Source organism: Lepidothrix coronata, unplaced genomic scaffold (genome assembly GCF_001604755.1).
Source record: "Lepidothrix coronata isolate B3197 unplaced genomic scaffold, Lepidothrix_coronata-1.0 Scaffold1, whole genome shotgun sequence".
Taxonomy (NCBI): domain Eukaryota; kingdom Metazoa; phylum Chordata; class Aves; order Passeriformes; family Pipridae; genus Lepidothrix; species Lepidothrix coronata.
The window spans coordinates 179,194-195,556 of NW_016690181.1; the positions used below are offsets into that span (position 1 = coordinate 179,194).

The 16,363-nt window shown below is 42.1% G+C and overlaps 1 protein-coding gene across 2 annotated transcripts in view; it reads right to left on the reverse strand.

Annotated features, from left to right (window-relative positions):
- Positions 1 to 412: 412 nt before the first annotated feature.
- Positions 413 to 16,363, reverse strand: part of DPF3 (double PHD fingers 3) — a 170,299-nt gene continuing 154,348 nt past the window's right edge. For both annotated transcript variants that reach the window (XM_017809995.1, XM_017810005.1), the window contains 2 exons: positions 15,789 to 15,870; positions 413 to 14,768 (listed from right to left, as the gene is read on the reverse strand). In XM_017809995.1, the coding sequence (XP_017665484.1) occupies positions 14,698 to 14,768; positions 15,789 to 15,870 (153 nt within the window). In that variant the 3' untranslated portion in view covers positions 413 to 14,697. The remainder of the gene's footprint in view (positions 14,769 to 15,788; positions 15,871 to 16,363) is intronic.

The following is a 16,363-nucleotide window of genomic DNA, read 5'->3' on the forward strand; positions in this document are numbered from 1 at the left end:
CAGACTCCCAGTGACCTCTGAGGTACTTTGTGATAAAAATAAAGGAAATCTAACATATTATACAGTGGAGTCATTCATTAACTGCTCCCCAGTTAGAGCCTCTTTGTAGATACTCACATTGGTGTGAATCAACACTTAGTGATGGCTTGGCAATCCCTCAGACACTTTGGCTTCAGTCGCAGGGACTCTGCAAGATTCTAATGGCTTTTGGATAGGTTGCTGGCATCTTCTGTTTGCTGAATAAACTCTAACACCCAGAGTTCTTCCCAAAATTTTTATCATCTCTTTTTGTTAGTACCAAGGCAAACAGGGAAGATCTTGGGAAGAGGGCACTCCCGACTCTTTCCACACATCTGTTATCCAAACAGATACAAAGGCACGATGAAGGCTACAGGAGCATTTTTCCTTGTACTTTTAATTGAAGTGGCTTTAATATAAAAAAAAAAAAAGGTACATACAAGTTCTAAACTTCTGGTTTTTTGCAATGTTTTACACTTTTTCTAAGTTGCAACAGAATATTAGCTACGCAGGTAGTCAACACAGCTAACAAACTACATTACAAATTACTAATAACAGTACAAGATGCTTGGAATACATTCTTGCAAATGTGTATGAATACCAAAGAATTCCTTTGAATTGAGAGGTTTCCAACACACATTGCCCTCTTGTCTCAAGCCCCTGTAGGATTTCACTCACAGGTTTCCTAACCACCAAAACATGGAAGGGCTGATCCTTGGCTGGTACAAGCTATGGTGGCTCCATTAGCATCTACAGAGCAATGTGAGTTGTCATGATTCACTTTGTGCTCAATAGACACCTTCAGATGGGGGTGAAGCATCATGCAAGTTTCCATGCATGACAAACCGATGGGCCTTCTTGGTCGGTGCTGGTTAGTGCATTAAGCAATATATTTTTTCTGAGGGTTTCAATCTCTTTCTCCAGGAAGCAATCAGATCAGGATGACTGAAGAACAGTTGTGAGCACCCTGGATTCTTATAGTGCTCTATGTAAAGCTGGGCAAATTTCCCTCAAAAAAAGCGAAGTTTTGAAGCCACTTTGTCACCTCTCCTCCCCCACAAAAGGCTGGCAAAGCTATCAAGCACTTATTAAAACTGAGTGTGAGATAAGAAGAGCAAAGGTCCTCCACACAAGCCATGTCAAAACAAATCTCTACATACACACATTGTAACAATACAGTCACTTCAGAGTTCAAAAGAAAGGTTCACACTTTACAAAGGAGGGAAAGGGAAAAAAAATAACACAAGAAGCTGTCCTTACAATTATGTACCGGTTCCCAAACCTCTAACCTTAGTCTGTGGCCACCAAAAGTAAACGATTTCCAAGAAACATAGTGTAAACTCCAATAAGGCCTCACAGGGTGTAGCGACAGGCAACCTGGAGGTAGTGTACATGGCTGAAAAGGGATTTGAAAGAAAGATAGGCATTTTTCTCCTATTCTGGTGCATTTACAAAACCAAAGACACAGTGACAAACACACTACAGAAATGTGTCTCTCCAGCCTTGTGAGCCTAATTATGTGCCACCGAGGATTCAGAAGGTTTTTCTTCTGAAGTGACTGGTATCTAGGGTTTTCTTCAGACAGGAGCCCTTATTCTTTCCCCCTCACTTGGTTGTTTTGGCTTGCCTCTGTACTTACCATTTGACCAATAGACATTCGGGTTCATCTGAGATTGCTGGGTTTTTCTCACAAGCATCAATACAAAACATCCTTAGCACTATTGCCCTGCAGACCAACATCTCAATGGCACACTTGAGTCCACATCCAAAACTCCTCCAGGCTATTCACTGACAATTGTAGTTTTAGTTAAATGGGAAGGATTTTTAGTGAATTTTTTCATACCGCCCCCATCTGAGCTGGATCGGGGAAGACTGCCCCTAGCCTCTTGGGACCTGCCAGAAAGGTGCGTTCCTGAAGTGAAGCCTCCCAGGAACTTGGGAGACAGGAGATAAAGGCAGGTACAGACCAGAATTCTTTCCCTTTGTACCTGATTTTTTTTTGCTCGCTGGAGTGAGCAGACTCTTGGAGCCTTTTCCCAGGGACTGCCCTGCCTCAGCTGCGGCATTTGCCACCTCAGCCGTAGCTGTGTTTCGCATCAGACCAAGCCAGCCCAGCCCCAGCACTTTGCTGGGTCAGCCCAGCCCAGCCATTGTCACTCCACATGGTTTGCTATGTCAGAACCCATGCCATTGTCTCAGCAGCATAGGACTTTCCTTTGGAGGAATTATCCTTCCAGGTTTTGTTTTAACCTAGGGGGGAGGGGGCTAGCTAGGTAATATTTTCTGCTATTGGGGTTTTTTTGTTTCTTTCCATTTTTAGTAAAATCATTATTTTTCCTTCTTCATTCAGACTCCTCATAATTTTTACCTTGTCTGTAGTGGGAGTTGGGGCAGGGAAATAAACAACAGAGGAGAGTTCATCTCATTGGAGGTCTCACCTCCTGAATATGTTGTCATTAAACCAAGACACTGACTGGCATTGGATTATTTTGGTGGGAAGGTACAGAAGTTTGCAAACCCATGACAAGGTTAGCTTTTTGATTCATCAACACATTATGAAAAGACTGAACACCAATGGCTCCAGCTCAGAGTACTGACACAAAAGTCAGGTTCACTTCTGCTGCAAAGAGGATAAAAGGCTATTTAGGGGATGCAGAAGCTGACATATTGTAGAAAACATGGTGGTGGCTCACAGTAAGAATTCTTCAGCTATATTGCCTTTTCAGTGACTTTCATTTTTCTATTCATGTTAATTTGTAAGTACTTAGGGTTTTTTTCAACCACATTATCTTGACACCACAGTTATTACATTACAAAAGCAACTACGATGCAGTCACTCAACATACATTATATCATGTGTAGGTAGGGGTATGTACAGCCAGGAAGTGGGGCAGCTTCCAACCCATATTTTGTTGTTTCCATAAGGCAGGCATATCCCAGCTAGTTGAGACAGACATAACCTAGAGCATCCCCAAATGTTGAAAAGAAGGCTATGAGTAAATGAGCAGATAGAAACCCCACAAACTAAGCAACAAGAATTAATGCTAGTAGAACGTCTCCTGCTTTGTAGGTCTAAAATGACTAAAATGACTCTCACCTCAAATAATTTTATGATGCAGAATGTGCAGTACGTGCAAAGAAAAAGCTACTCTTTCCCCTGTGAATGCAGGGAGTGGATGTTCTTTCTCAGTATTGTCTAGAAGTTACCCAGTCCACCTGCTCTTCCCTAGTCCACTGTCTTTATAACAATGATTCTTTTGTTTCAATGACTAACTGGTAAGACTAGACTATTTAATTACGAATAAACTTCAAGGTTAGTGTATTAGAAGACTGGAAATAGATACCCTGATATGTCTAAAACAAATAATGCATTGTGCACTTAGTGCTTCTCTGAATCCTCTTTTCACAGAGCAAAGCATCACAATGGCAAGATTTCCATCAGTTCTGAGCTGGAACAGCCAGTTCCAAGAATTAAAAATGTAGATCAGGCCTTCCCAGTCTTTGCTGCCCTGCCAAAAATACTCCCTGCCCCCTAGAGAAACCAGTTCATTCTGAATATTTCTGTGATGTAGACACTTCTGTACTGGGATCCACAGCAGGTGATTAATTGCTCTTATACTGGCCAGTCATCAGGAACATTTTTTGATCACTTTCTGTATTTCTTAAATAAAAATATAACTAAAAACAATAAATTTGGAAGACTCTTTATCCCATACCCAGATTTATCTATTAGACTAGGAAGGACCACAGGAATGTACTCAGTTCCTCAGAAAGTTCTCAGAAATCAAGTCAGGAGCTTCTCATGTTATAGGATGTTTTTTCGTCTTTATGCTGAGCCAAGCTTTAGCACACAACTATTGTGCATTTCACTGAAAGGGTTTTACACAAGAAACAAACTTCAACGATTCCATCACCGTGACATCGAGCATCATCCCAGGTAAGAGACTCTGAAGACTAAAAGAGCCTCTCGGGTACACTTGTCTAACAACCTTGTCTTAAGACCACTCTGGACCTTCCATGACCCTTATAAAAGTCCTTCAATTTGCAAAGGCCTTCCAGGACACAATCTCTCAACAGGAGGCAAGCCACAGAAATGGATGATACCGTGACTGGACACAGACTATGGTTCTACTGTCTCTGATGACAAGATGGGAAGAGCCCAGTTGGACCCCAGGGCTCAAAGCTAGACATTGTTTAAAATGCCTTTTGATTTCCAAACTGAGGAGACGTGATAGCAAAACCAATAAGTTACCTCAAATAAAAGCCCTCAAGTTACTTTTCGAGGCCATTTTTAGTGATAAACCAGTGCCAGATAAAGGAGTAAGCCTCTGAAGTCAGAACACAGTTCTTGGATGTTTTGATCCCAAATTGAATTATTCTTAAAAGGGGGGATAACCTAAAAGTCTTTACAGTCTATTTTTAAATGAGAGGATGTTTTTCATATAAGTTTCAGTAACAGAATAATTTGAAAATAACTGAGGAAACCATGCAGTCACAGATGGTCTGTATTCAGTGTGCTCATGTGAAGCTGCTGTGACTCCACTGCATTAAAAAAAGACATACATTATTCTGTAGCAATTGTCCATGACACTGAGGCTTACAACATAAATATTGCAATACCTCATCCAGTTTCTGTATGACACACCATGTTTTATTGCAGTAATGTCTCATAATAGATGAAGGTGCTGCAGGGTCCTGTTTGGCCGATTGCTATAGGACCCTGGAGTGCACTTTCATAAGCAGGGAATATCTCCCACGGGAAGGGAGTTAAGATGAAGACTGGATGCCAGGAGAACCAACTAAAAGCTTCGCATACGATCTTAGACAAATATTTTCTGTGCCTCACACCTCCATTTTCCCCCAGCACCTCCATTAAATGGGAGGTTCATTTCCTCACTTGCAGATTGTGCTGGATGCAAGATAATGGAGCACGGCCCTGCCATGCACAGCAGAATGCCTCTAAATCAAGAAGCCAGTGTTTTTTGCCAATGTGACAGATTGAAAAATGCTTCTGGTACTTCCATGAGTGGGTTACTAAGCAACACTTTGGCTTCCAGAGAGTAGCCCTGCTGGATGTGATCTCATGTGCCGGCAGCCTGACCACATCCCCAGCTGGAGCACTGGGGAAAGGAGGGAGAGTGTGTGCCGGCAGCAAGGCTGCATAGCTTCACTTGGCTGTAACACTGGTTCCTTTGAGATGAGCTGTAACCACAAAGGAATAATATCCCAGAGGTGATGACGGGCTCACTCACAGGATGGCTAAAAAGCAAAGACATACAGTCAGGACATATCACTGGGAGAGAGTTAAAGCTTAGAAGATTTAAACACAACTCGGTAAACCTATGGTGTATCCTGGGTGCAAGTCTCAAAGCAAATGATGCTGAAGAGGACTGACTCCAGGGAGAGATGCAAAAAATGAGAGAGACTGGAACGGATTTCCACATGAAGAGACAGAGATCAAAAAGACTAGAACAGATTAGAAAGGGGTAAGAGAGGGGATGTTGGAGCTGACCGAGGTGAGGTCTGATACAGGAGAGGAAAATGTGCTGCTGTCCACTGCTTCCTGATATAGCAGTAAGGGGCTGTTTACAGAAAATCAGAAGGCAGTACACTGAAAACTGCTGAATCAAGCTCAAACTCCATGAAGTCAGAGAGAAATTTTCCCTGGTTGCTGAGTGCTCCATCATTATCTTTTGCTGAGAATTCTCACTTTCCTTTGGAAACTGTGACATGGCATCACCAGAACCAGACTGAGCCAGAACAGAGCACAAATAGACCAAACTCATCTGAGAAAGAAATAACTATTTTATTACATGTGTTGGTTGTGCTCAACTATTAAGCACTTTAATAAATACTAAAGTCTAAGACTTTTAATAAAGACTAAAGTCTAAGACTACTTAGCCTGGGCTTCTTTAGGACACCAGGTCAACCTCTTGACTTAATGGAGGAATGTAGACTGAGAGCAGCTGAGAATCAGTATCACCATTTAAAGTATTGGTACTCTTTCATGTGTTGATAAGTCATGCTTCAAATAGGATTGAGATTAAGTTATAAGGGATAATGTTTTGCCTTATTATGTTAGAATGCTAACACACCTTTTCAAAACAATTAGGATTTTCTCCTTCCTCCTTCTTCTCCTTCAAGGTAACACATAGGATTCTAGAGCTATTCTAGATTAAAGTTTACAATAAATAACAATATGATACACAAATATATATGTGTATATATTTGTATACATAACTTAGGTCTTCTAATTAAAAATCTATACTATAGCATCACAAAGTAAGGCTCTGCCAATGTATTAATGGGAATGCCACTATTTTGAGATCATTATTCAGCATTTTAAAATGCACTTAAAAGTTGATGACAACAGAGCTTTTATCAGAGAGAACTGCTATGGTGTCACAGATTTATCTTCCTTCTATTTTCCTTTTGAATAATGAGGACAATGTTGTCCCAAAGTCAAAAAAGAGATCAACAGCAAAGATGATAATTCAGTCTTCCTCACCCCAATTTTAAGTGTTTATGTTTTCTTTGCCACCACTTCTAGTGAAAAAAAAAAGTGTACACTGGTGGCACATTCAGTCTGAAATGGCAAATGAAGAAAAGGTGAACCAATACATTAACATGTACACAAGCTCCTGGTTCTTAGGCGATCAGACTGTCTAGCACAGATGATAATATACTTAAATGTTCTTGAGCTTCTCTTTACATCTGAAATTCAATGAAATAAATTATCTCCAGGCCTATCCCCATCACTTCTGACCCAGGCTGCAGTGATGGAAGAAAGTCTAAGTAAACAGGACTGCTGATCTCTGCTGCAGCACAAAAAATGGAAAGCCATCAAGGAAAAGAGGAAACGTTTCTCCCTGGTTTGTTTTTCTTTTTAAAGAACATTTTAAAATTAAAAGGTCTATATGAACTATTGTATGACCTTAATGTGGATCTGGGATTAAATAAACACATGAGCTTGATTCCCTGCAATGATCAAAGGTTTGTTGAACACATCCAAGGGAGAGATAAAACCTGATGGTTTGATTTGGACTTGTCTATTTCTGAATTCCTCTAGATCTTTCAAATCAGTTTTAGTACATACTGTCTCTGAAATATCGTAAGAAAAGAAAAAAATGAAATAAACAAGGAAAGATGTTCTGTAATAAAGCTCAAAGGAGATGACACTTGGAAATTCCTCACGCAGTTGCTATAGCCTTCCCAAAAGGATGCAGGGGCACATCTCCAGTGTTTTACTCCTAGGAGAGCTATGAAGGAAGAGTATGTTAGGCATAATATTTGTGGTTTGTTCTTTGATTTTCAGCAGATACTTCTCTTTTAGTGTTGCTGGCAAATTTTGCACTGGCAGTGCATAGTGAACATCAAAATGCAGTCCTTTGTCCAGTAGCAGCAGATGTCAAGGCTGGAAACAGATCTGTGTTCTACCAGAGTTCATATGTAGCAGAGGGTTTGGCCTTCCAGGCAGAAAATCTGGAGAAATAAAAGGGAAATCCTTATCTTGATTTTCAGAACTGTAGGCACAAGGTTCCTTGATGAGACTTAGAAGTTTCAAAGTTTTATATGACAATAGCAGGAAGAGTCCTATTCAAGTGGACAAAATGTTGGACTGTGCTTTCTCATACACAGGTGAGACAATGCTAGCAAAGACCCTTCAGACTGCTACAGACAGGAATGCTTTCCCAGCCAAGCAATTCAATCATTCAAGACGTGGAAAGGAGATGAACATGAAATGAATGTATCATCCTTTATCAGTCTTCCAGAATACAAAGAATAAAACCTGCTCTTCTCTCTCCCTAGCTCCTGAAAAGTAGGAAGAAATAAAATATTTCCTGAGTCACTGTGGAGGTGAAACCTATAGTTTGTTACAATGAACTGAATCAGATGGATGACTAAACTGACAACAGTCTGAAAGAAAATATCAATACCTGAAAAATCAGCAGTTTTCAGGTATGAAGTGTTCTATTGTTAACTTCATGCACACAAAGGGCAGTAAGCTGATCTGAAAATATTAGTTTCCTCATTTCAAAACAATGGTACCAACATATATTCTAAATGCACTAATGCTTTACATTTTCATCCAATGTGGCAGAAATGCACAAGGAATATTAATAAGCTATTGGCTTGATTCCCCAGCTGCAAATTGCCTGGCATTCTCACTTGCATACAATAAGAGGGTAAACCCTAAAATGCCTTCTGTCCCCCAGAAGTACTTGCTGTTCTTTACCTTCCTTCCTCATTTAAGTGCCTCAATGCACAGTGATGGTGGGGCTAGCCAAATACCCCAATGGTGCAACTGGAGAGACAGGACAGTGACACACCTCTCTGCTACCCTGCTAAGGCCTGGCCATCAGGACAGCAAAATTGTGCTTGCACATCCTGCAGCCTGGTTCCTTCAAGACAGCCACTAACCCCAAGGGCTGGGAATACTGCCTGAGAACGTCAGTCACTCTCACCCTTGTCTGCAGCGCAGTGAGACCTTGTGCCCCAGCCAGCACCACCAGCGACAGAGCTGGGACACTGCCAGCACTCTCTCTGCAAAACTACTCCCAGGACCAGAGACTTGATGCTTTGGCCTCAAATGATGGCACCAGCACTGATAGAATGGAGATGCTACTCTGCCATGGGGACATGGCTGGGCAGCTGCACTTGTAAATTAGTCCCCTTCAAACCTGGCACACCCCATCTCCTCTCCTTTCCCCTTCAGCAAACCTGAGTTTATCTTATATAAACCAGACCAGGTTTGGTGCCTGCCCCAAAAAGCCATTTAACTACCACTGGGGCTGGAGGTCATTGCTGGTAATTATATCACCACTGAAGACAGATTTGGCTGCCTGCCAGTCCCAGATCCTGCCCTCTTTTACCAGAGGAGAAGCACAGCCACAATAATTACACTTTTTTGGTTTCTTCTTCAGGGTCTTTGACCTTCGGCATTAAACTCCTGGCTTGTCACCTGTTCCTATCTCCCAGGCAGTGTCATGGGCCCATGGCTGGCAATAATAAATGGTGTAAGGAGCAGTCTAGGAGAGCTGGTTCTTCTTACTCTGCCAGTGCAGCGTGGGTCTGCAGCACAGTGGTAAACAGCAGCACTCAGGACTCGCACACTGTTGGTAGGCTCCAAGTCCTTTGCAAAAGCAGCTAAGAATTGCCATCCTGCCTTTTCTCCAGAAGCAAGCCATAGATTTGAGCACCTGCCCACAGCAGTGCTGCAATCTCTGTTGTAAGCAGAAATAAACCCCGTGCTTTATAACTCCGCTTAGGTGGGGTGCAATGTCCTGCTCCCAGACTGGCTCAGAGCAGCTCTGACTGTCCATGTCAGCAGGCAGCGGCACAACCCACAGCACTGCTGTACAGGCTGTCTCCCATTCAGGTCAGCTGTTGCTAGCTGAGGACTGAGTTGGACAATGAGTATGTGAGCACCTCTGCCTGTTTGGCCACAGGCTGTTTTTACAGACACCTCTTGTTGTGGGGGCTAGGCCAGCACCCGCCTGCAGCAGTGGTCACCCTGCTCAGCTGCATACTTACCCTGTCCTGTCATGCAGTATATCATGCAAAAGTATGAGATGCTAGGATCATAATGAACCTAGACTGGTTAAAGAGGGCTTTCCTGTCCTGTCTGCCTGCTCCTCTCCACAGAACTTATTTTCACAGAAACGGAGAACTGGTCAACTGTTGAAATGTCAGGGAACCTCCTCATGAGCAGCCCACAGCCTCCTGTAACAAAATTGACTAGACAATCCATCTTTTAATCATGTCCTCCATGCGATTTGCATTTTCTTCCCTCTCAGACTGGTGCAAGATTTTTCCCAATATAAATTAGATTAACTTTAAAATTCAAATATGGAAATGATTAATTCTAAAAAGACTGAAACAATCATTTTCAACTTTTCCAATATTTCCCCCATATTTTTTGTGGAACTAATTTACCAGATTGGATTTGGATATGTGAATAATTTACAGTTGTCTCAAAAGCACATTTTTTAAAAATAAATTTACTCCATACAGAAAAATCATGCCGAGCCCTACCTGGAATTTTCTTGCCCACAATGCACGCGATCCCTCTGGCAGTGACAAGCTTAATTAATATTCCTTTCTACCTCCATCCACTCTCACCTCCCAAATGACCCCTGTCAAAACACATGCTGTAGGTGTAAAGAACATGGAACAGCCCCATAACACTGCATGGTGCGGGAGAGTCTTCCTTTGGGGCAGAATTTACTATGCTCCTTTTAAAGGGAGATGAGAAATAATGATTTCAAAGTTATTTAGAGTAGCATTTGCTTCAAAAGAACACACTTAACGGTGACTTTCCTAGCTTGAGAACTGGCCTGAGGTACATTTACAGAAATGCTGTAAACTCAGTGCAATGACACAACTATGGAAATGTGGTTTGGAGGCAGATTAGGACCCATCTCATGTTTCTTAAAGGTATTGCCTTTTCCAGACTACAGGGGAGGCTCTGTGATGGCGACATGGGTTCACCTCCTCAGTGTCACCCCTTGGATGCTCCCCATTTTGAGACCATTTCTCCACCCCTCTGGTTTCTGAGTCTGCCACTGCAGGTGATCCCCTCCCCAGATGGTCTTCCCACCATGGACAGAAAACTGGGCAACACAGCACTCAAATGTGATAGAGGGAGAGCCAGAAGCAAGCCATGGCTTCACACAATACAGTCTGAATTGTTCAGTCTCTGGAACAGCCTGAGGTAGCTAACACCAAAGTAGCTGCCATTGTGGGCATGAAGGAGGTAATGTGCAATTTACTGCATCAGTAAAGATGATTTTCTGTCAGTGACCTTTTTTAGGTTATCCAAAATGAGTTAAAAATTAGAAGTATCAGGTGCATATGTTTAACTAACATACTTCAAGGCCCTTATGCAGACACTGCTTTTATTTAAATATGTCCTCTCACGCAGTAAACATCTGTTTTCATTATAAGACCAGGAAGAACAATTACATCATCCAGCCTGACTTCCTCTATAACACAAACCTTTTTCAGTCAGACTTTCCTGTGATTAACTAAGATTGCATTTAATTAAAATACATCTAGGAATCTGTCCGTTCTTGATTTGAAAACTTCAAGGCATGCAGCAACTAACATCTTTCATGGTAGTTTGCCCTGATTTGTGCTAAAATAATGCTTGCCTTGCCTACACGGAAGAGTTTTGAAAAATGCCGGAGTTTGTTCACCCTAGGGGCTGCCAACAACCTTGCAGGTCTTGCCATGGCAAGAGAGAGAGAACAGCACAGTGAGCCAGAGCCCTCACATTGTTTACTGGCCAGACCAGATCACTGCTATAACATTTGCCTGACAGCGGATGGTGTTGCCCAGGTCATTCCTCCCAGCAGTCATGCAGGAAGACTATCCTCGGCAGGATAGCAGATGACAGGGAATCAGTTACCAGAGCTTCTAAACTCCTGTTCCAAACCCCCATGGTTGTGCCACAGCCTCTCCACATCTCAGTAAAGCTGGTACAGCATTGTTCACTTGGGGGATCAGTTAGTATTTCTAAAGTGCGCCAAGACGTATGGCTCTGAATGCACTCTAAAGATGTCACTGTGTGGCCCTTCCGGCCCCTTATCTTAGACCCAGCTAGTGAAGTAGCTGGAGGAAGTTCTCAGCAGGGGAGAGCTTGCATCTAATCTGCTGCCAAATTTACCTGGAGTTGCCTGGCTACAGAGCACAAAGCTGGAAAGTTGAGCTGGTCCACTTGTGGATAAGTACTCTGTCACACTGATCTCAGATGGCAAGCAATGTTTTGCCATTGAAGATCTAGCAATCTCTCCTTCCATCATACCTCATTAGTGATGAAACTTCAGCAGGGCCACTGAGGAGTATTTCTGAACATGACAGATGCTCTTTGCTGCAGAATGGTTGTGGAAGGAGAAAACAGTCAGAGCTATGGATCAAAACCACAAAATAAGAAAGCAGGTGTGTGCAGAGAGCACAGCTCCTTTAGCAATGTCTCCGTCACAAGGATGGAGACCACTGAAATTCTGCACCAGCCACTCCCACCAACTAGGCTACCTGAGACTTGCATGATGAGCCACCACTGTCTGCTTAACACACAGGCTAAAACAACATGCATTTTCCTCTCCATTTGAGAATGCAGCCATTGTCCTACTCCTCCCCCAAAGTCAATGCAAATACCAGGAAACTGGAAGGCGATGACCATTTTTATGATGGAACTAAGCCCAGCAGGATTTAGGCTGAGGACCAGCCCAAACACTAATCCACATCTGCTGCTCCCACTGCCAGCATCACCATAAAACTTTCCTCCAGCATGCACACTTCTCAGCTCCAGTCACTCTTGCCAAAACATCCATTTTCTGTGAGAGAGCACAGTGGTGTCTCTGGTGAATACATATTTGCACTCCTGGCCACAGCAGCAACAAGACTTTGTGTAAGACTGAGCCATGTGATGGTCCCAAAGTACCAGGTCAGCAGGTTCAGCCACACCAACAGATGGGTGTAAATGCTCATGCAGATGAGCTGTGTCCTCCAAGTGCTCACCAGGGCCAGGGCAGTTCCAGACTGGGAGGAAGACGCTTTATTTTACATTTGTTCTGGAGCTTTGTCTCAACAGGCACCAGACACCTAATGCAGGTGCATGAGCTTCCACTTTGCTCTCCCCACACCTGATGCTCACATTTCTTTGCGCTCTCAGCTCATCTGAGGTGCTGTCACATGGAAAGCCCAAGATATTGAATCAATTTTGCAGGTAGCAAATGCAGTTGCTTCAAGAGAGATGTGATCCAATACGATTAGGATAAATCATTCCTAAATCTTTTTTTAACAGGTTAAAATACTAATGCTGCAGCCTGAGAAGAGGCTGCAACAGTAGGCAGGAGAATCCAGCAGCTGACAACAGCCACTTTTGAACAAAAAACAAAAGGGGAAGAAACTATCTAAATAATGAGGGAAAGTGCATTAGGTCAGTATAGCTCATTCTAACTAAGTGTAATTAGCAGGAGAAGGAAGAAAAAATAGCTTACCAATATTCTTTCACAATGTTTTTCAAGTGTTTGGGGACATTTAATTTTGCAGAAAAGTTTCAACCAAAATAAACATGCCAGATATAATCTTCAGTGTCCTTACCTACTTGTACAAGCAACATGAGTCATATGCTGCTTGGGACTCTCATAAATTTATATTATAAACCCACTTAAATCTATGCATAGAAAGTAATATACATCATACCCAAGAAAATGGTTATTCTGGGCTACTTGGCAGTTGAAGGAGTGGCAGGTTTTTAACTTTAAAGATGCATCTTATAGAAGTTATTGATGTACTCATCCTCCTAGTGATGTTTTAAATTATTCAAAGAGACTTAACTGCAATAAACTTTTTTCGAATGATGCTCTTACTTACTTAATGTTTCTTCATTTCACATGCAGAGGTTTGTTTAAATAAAGTAGAACTATTTCTATTTAAATTTTAAAATCATTATGAAAATCCTTCTTTTCATATTAGATTCAATAAATTAGTCTTTCCTTTAGAGTTGGGGAAGGTTTTTTTGACAAATTATCTCATTTGCCAAAAAATGCAGTTGTAGAGAATTTGGGGGCAAAATTATTTGGAAATTCAGCTAGACCTTGTTAATGACTTTGACAAAAAACTGTAACACTTTGGAAATGCTGGAAATCCTGATTAGGCAATTCCCAGAAGAAGATGAAATTTTAAGTTGCAGAACATTTTAGCTTAGAAATTTCAAAAAATTAATCAAAAGTACCTCATTTGACCCTAAAGCAAAGTTGTTCCTTTTTGCGGCTTACTTTAGATTGCTCAGAAAATTGACAATTTTACTTTGTATGATCAAGTTAAGATGACATTTTCTCTTTTGTTCAATTTTCTGAGCTAAACGGAAAGTCAGTTACATACATAACCATTTGGAATTTTCTGAATAAAAAAAAAATTATGAGGCTGGACTGTATGCTGGCATTGCAGTGGGACAGTGTGCCTGAATATCCTGAAGTACCAAAGACGGTAGGCTTTTCTAAGCATCTATGTGCATACATACCAGTGCTGCTCTTCCTTCAGATACACTAAAGACAAGTTTCTAAAGATCTGCCAAATCAGGGCATTTGATCCAATGGAGAAAATGTCACCCCAAAAAAGTTTTGATCAGTGAACACGTGCTGTTCATGAACTGGGAAGTATTGAACTAATTGCAGTTCTCAGAGCACCCCTCATAAACACCCATTCATATACAGAGTGGTTGCCATATAGAGATTTCCAGTCAAGCCTGTGAGAAGAAGCATCTGGTGCTGCTCCTAGCTAAAGTACTCACCAATAATTCCTTGGGAGATATCTTACTACTTTTGCTTTTACAAAAAGACTAAAGAGAAAGCACAAGGCCACACAAAATTAACTTCTCCCTGTTGATATAACAACCCTCCCCCTTCTGTAATGTATGTGAGCCTGTTAATGGCAAGCAGCAACCATGCATAGCAGTGAAGAAATTTCATCCAGAGCATCGGAAAAATACACAATCCTTCTAGTAGAGCCCAGGAGGTATGGCCTTAGTGACAGTGAATACCACAGGTACCTCTTCCTGTATTTGAGTGTCCGTTCATTTTGGTGTGGGTTGTGTCTTTGTGTTCTGGATGGGAATCGTGTGCTGGTATGGCAACACCAGGAGTAAAGTGTTTCTTTGACTGCTGGAGCTCCTCAGGCCTGGTAGCCAAAAGCTGATGCTCTCTCTCGGAGCAGCTCCTGGCACAAATGACAACTCCAGCTACCTGCAAATGAAGAAATCCTTCTTATAGGAATGACAGCAAATCCAGGAACTCAGAGTTTATGTCAAGATTGGCTTGAATAGGATATCAGGTATTCCTAACACTGGAATTACCTGTATTTTTGTGAAGTGGTCTCTGCTGCCCTTGGTGTTGTGTCCATAAGCTTTCCGCATAAACTACAATGCTGCATAAACTACAATACACCATTTCCCAGTGGAATAGAAACCTTTAGCTTATTATTAGCTTCATTTCAAAATTTTCCCCTCCTGATTTAGCTTCCTTTTTACCAAAGTTACAAATATTAGCTCCTGAATCCATGATCGATTTGTAATTATTCTTGTCTTGCCCTTCATGTAAACTGCAGTCATTCACACTCACTTGTCTCCTTCTCCAATTCTACTGCTCTCTGCAGATTTTAGGATCTATAATGTTAGGAGACTAATTCCTCTGCTCCACAGTCAAGTGACAAACTACAACCAGTTGTAGTATAGTCAGACTGACCTCCCTGCAGAGGTCATAACTACATACCAAACGTAATACGTAAAATTCTCACCCTGCCAAGGCAGAAACGGATCATAGAGCAAGAAAAGTAATTCCTCTTAACCCAGTCTCCTGACAACAGACTCTCAGGTGCTTCAGAGAGGACCTCCCTGTCTGGGGCTTTCTCTCTGGGACTTCGACTTCTTAGGAAGTCCAAAGTCACAATTGAGTCCTGAGTCACAGGACCTCAATTCAGTTGACTAAATGGAGGTGACCAATGACATGTGGGACATCCCAAGGTACCCATGACCCACAAAAGAGTCATATCCTGGAAGAGGAGGTAGAGACTAGGCAAGACTGAATAGGATATCACAGACCACACTAGACATTCACATCTTAATTTTCTTTCTTTCCAGTGCTACTTGTCTCTGCTTTGCTATTGCTTCCTTAACCCTGCATGGCCTAGATCACCTTTCTGAAATTCTTCCCTTCTCCACAAGGACTTAATTGTGATTTTCAAAGCAGACTTCCAAGATATGTTACCTTCTGGGGGCTCAAAGACTGGTGGATTCAAGCAATACATGTGATAGCCACGGTCACAGTCATCACAGAAGAGCAGCTGGTCCTGAGGCAGGTTTGTTGAAGAGACAGTAGGGAAAGGGGAAGAGAAAGAGAGGAGAAGAGATAAAATGATGTAAATTAGTCTGTTGCCAAGATGAAAACATAAGAATGGTAACCAGCAGTGCTCAGCTAGGAATGCAGACCTGCGACACAGAGACTAAGAGACTATTGGGAGCGTAAAAGGCTACAAGCATCACATTTGTGTATCCACGATCAACCACCATATTTCTGAGAAGCTGCAGAAAGCCCTTCTTATCACAAAGGCAGCTCAGTTTCTAACTAGGAAATCACTATGAGAAGTGGAGGACTTGCTTCCAAGGTGGCCTCATGATGCAGGAGCAAAAGAGCTGTTAGGCCAGGGATAAGCTGTCCTAAGAGGACAGGCTTTGCTGGGCTCCAGGGTGACCATGTGCTGGATCTCATCCCTTCAGAAAAAACCTTTTACTTAGACAGTTTTCCAAAACTCAGCTGAGTAAATTCTTTGTGAAACAGATGGG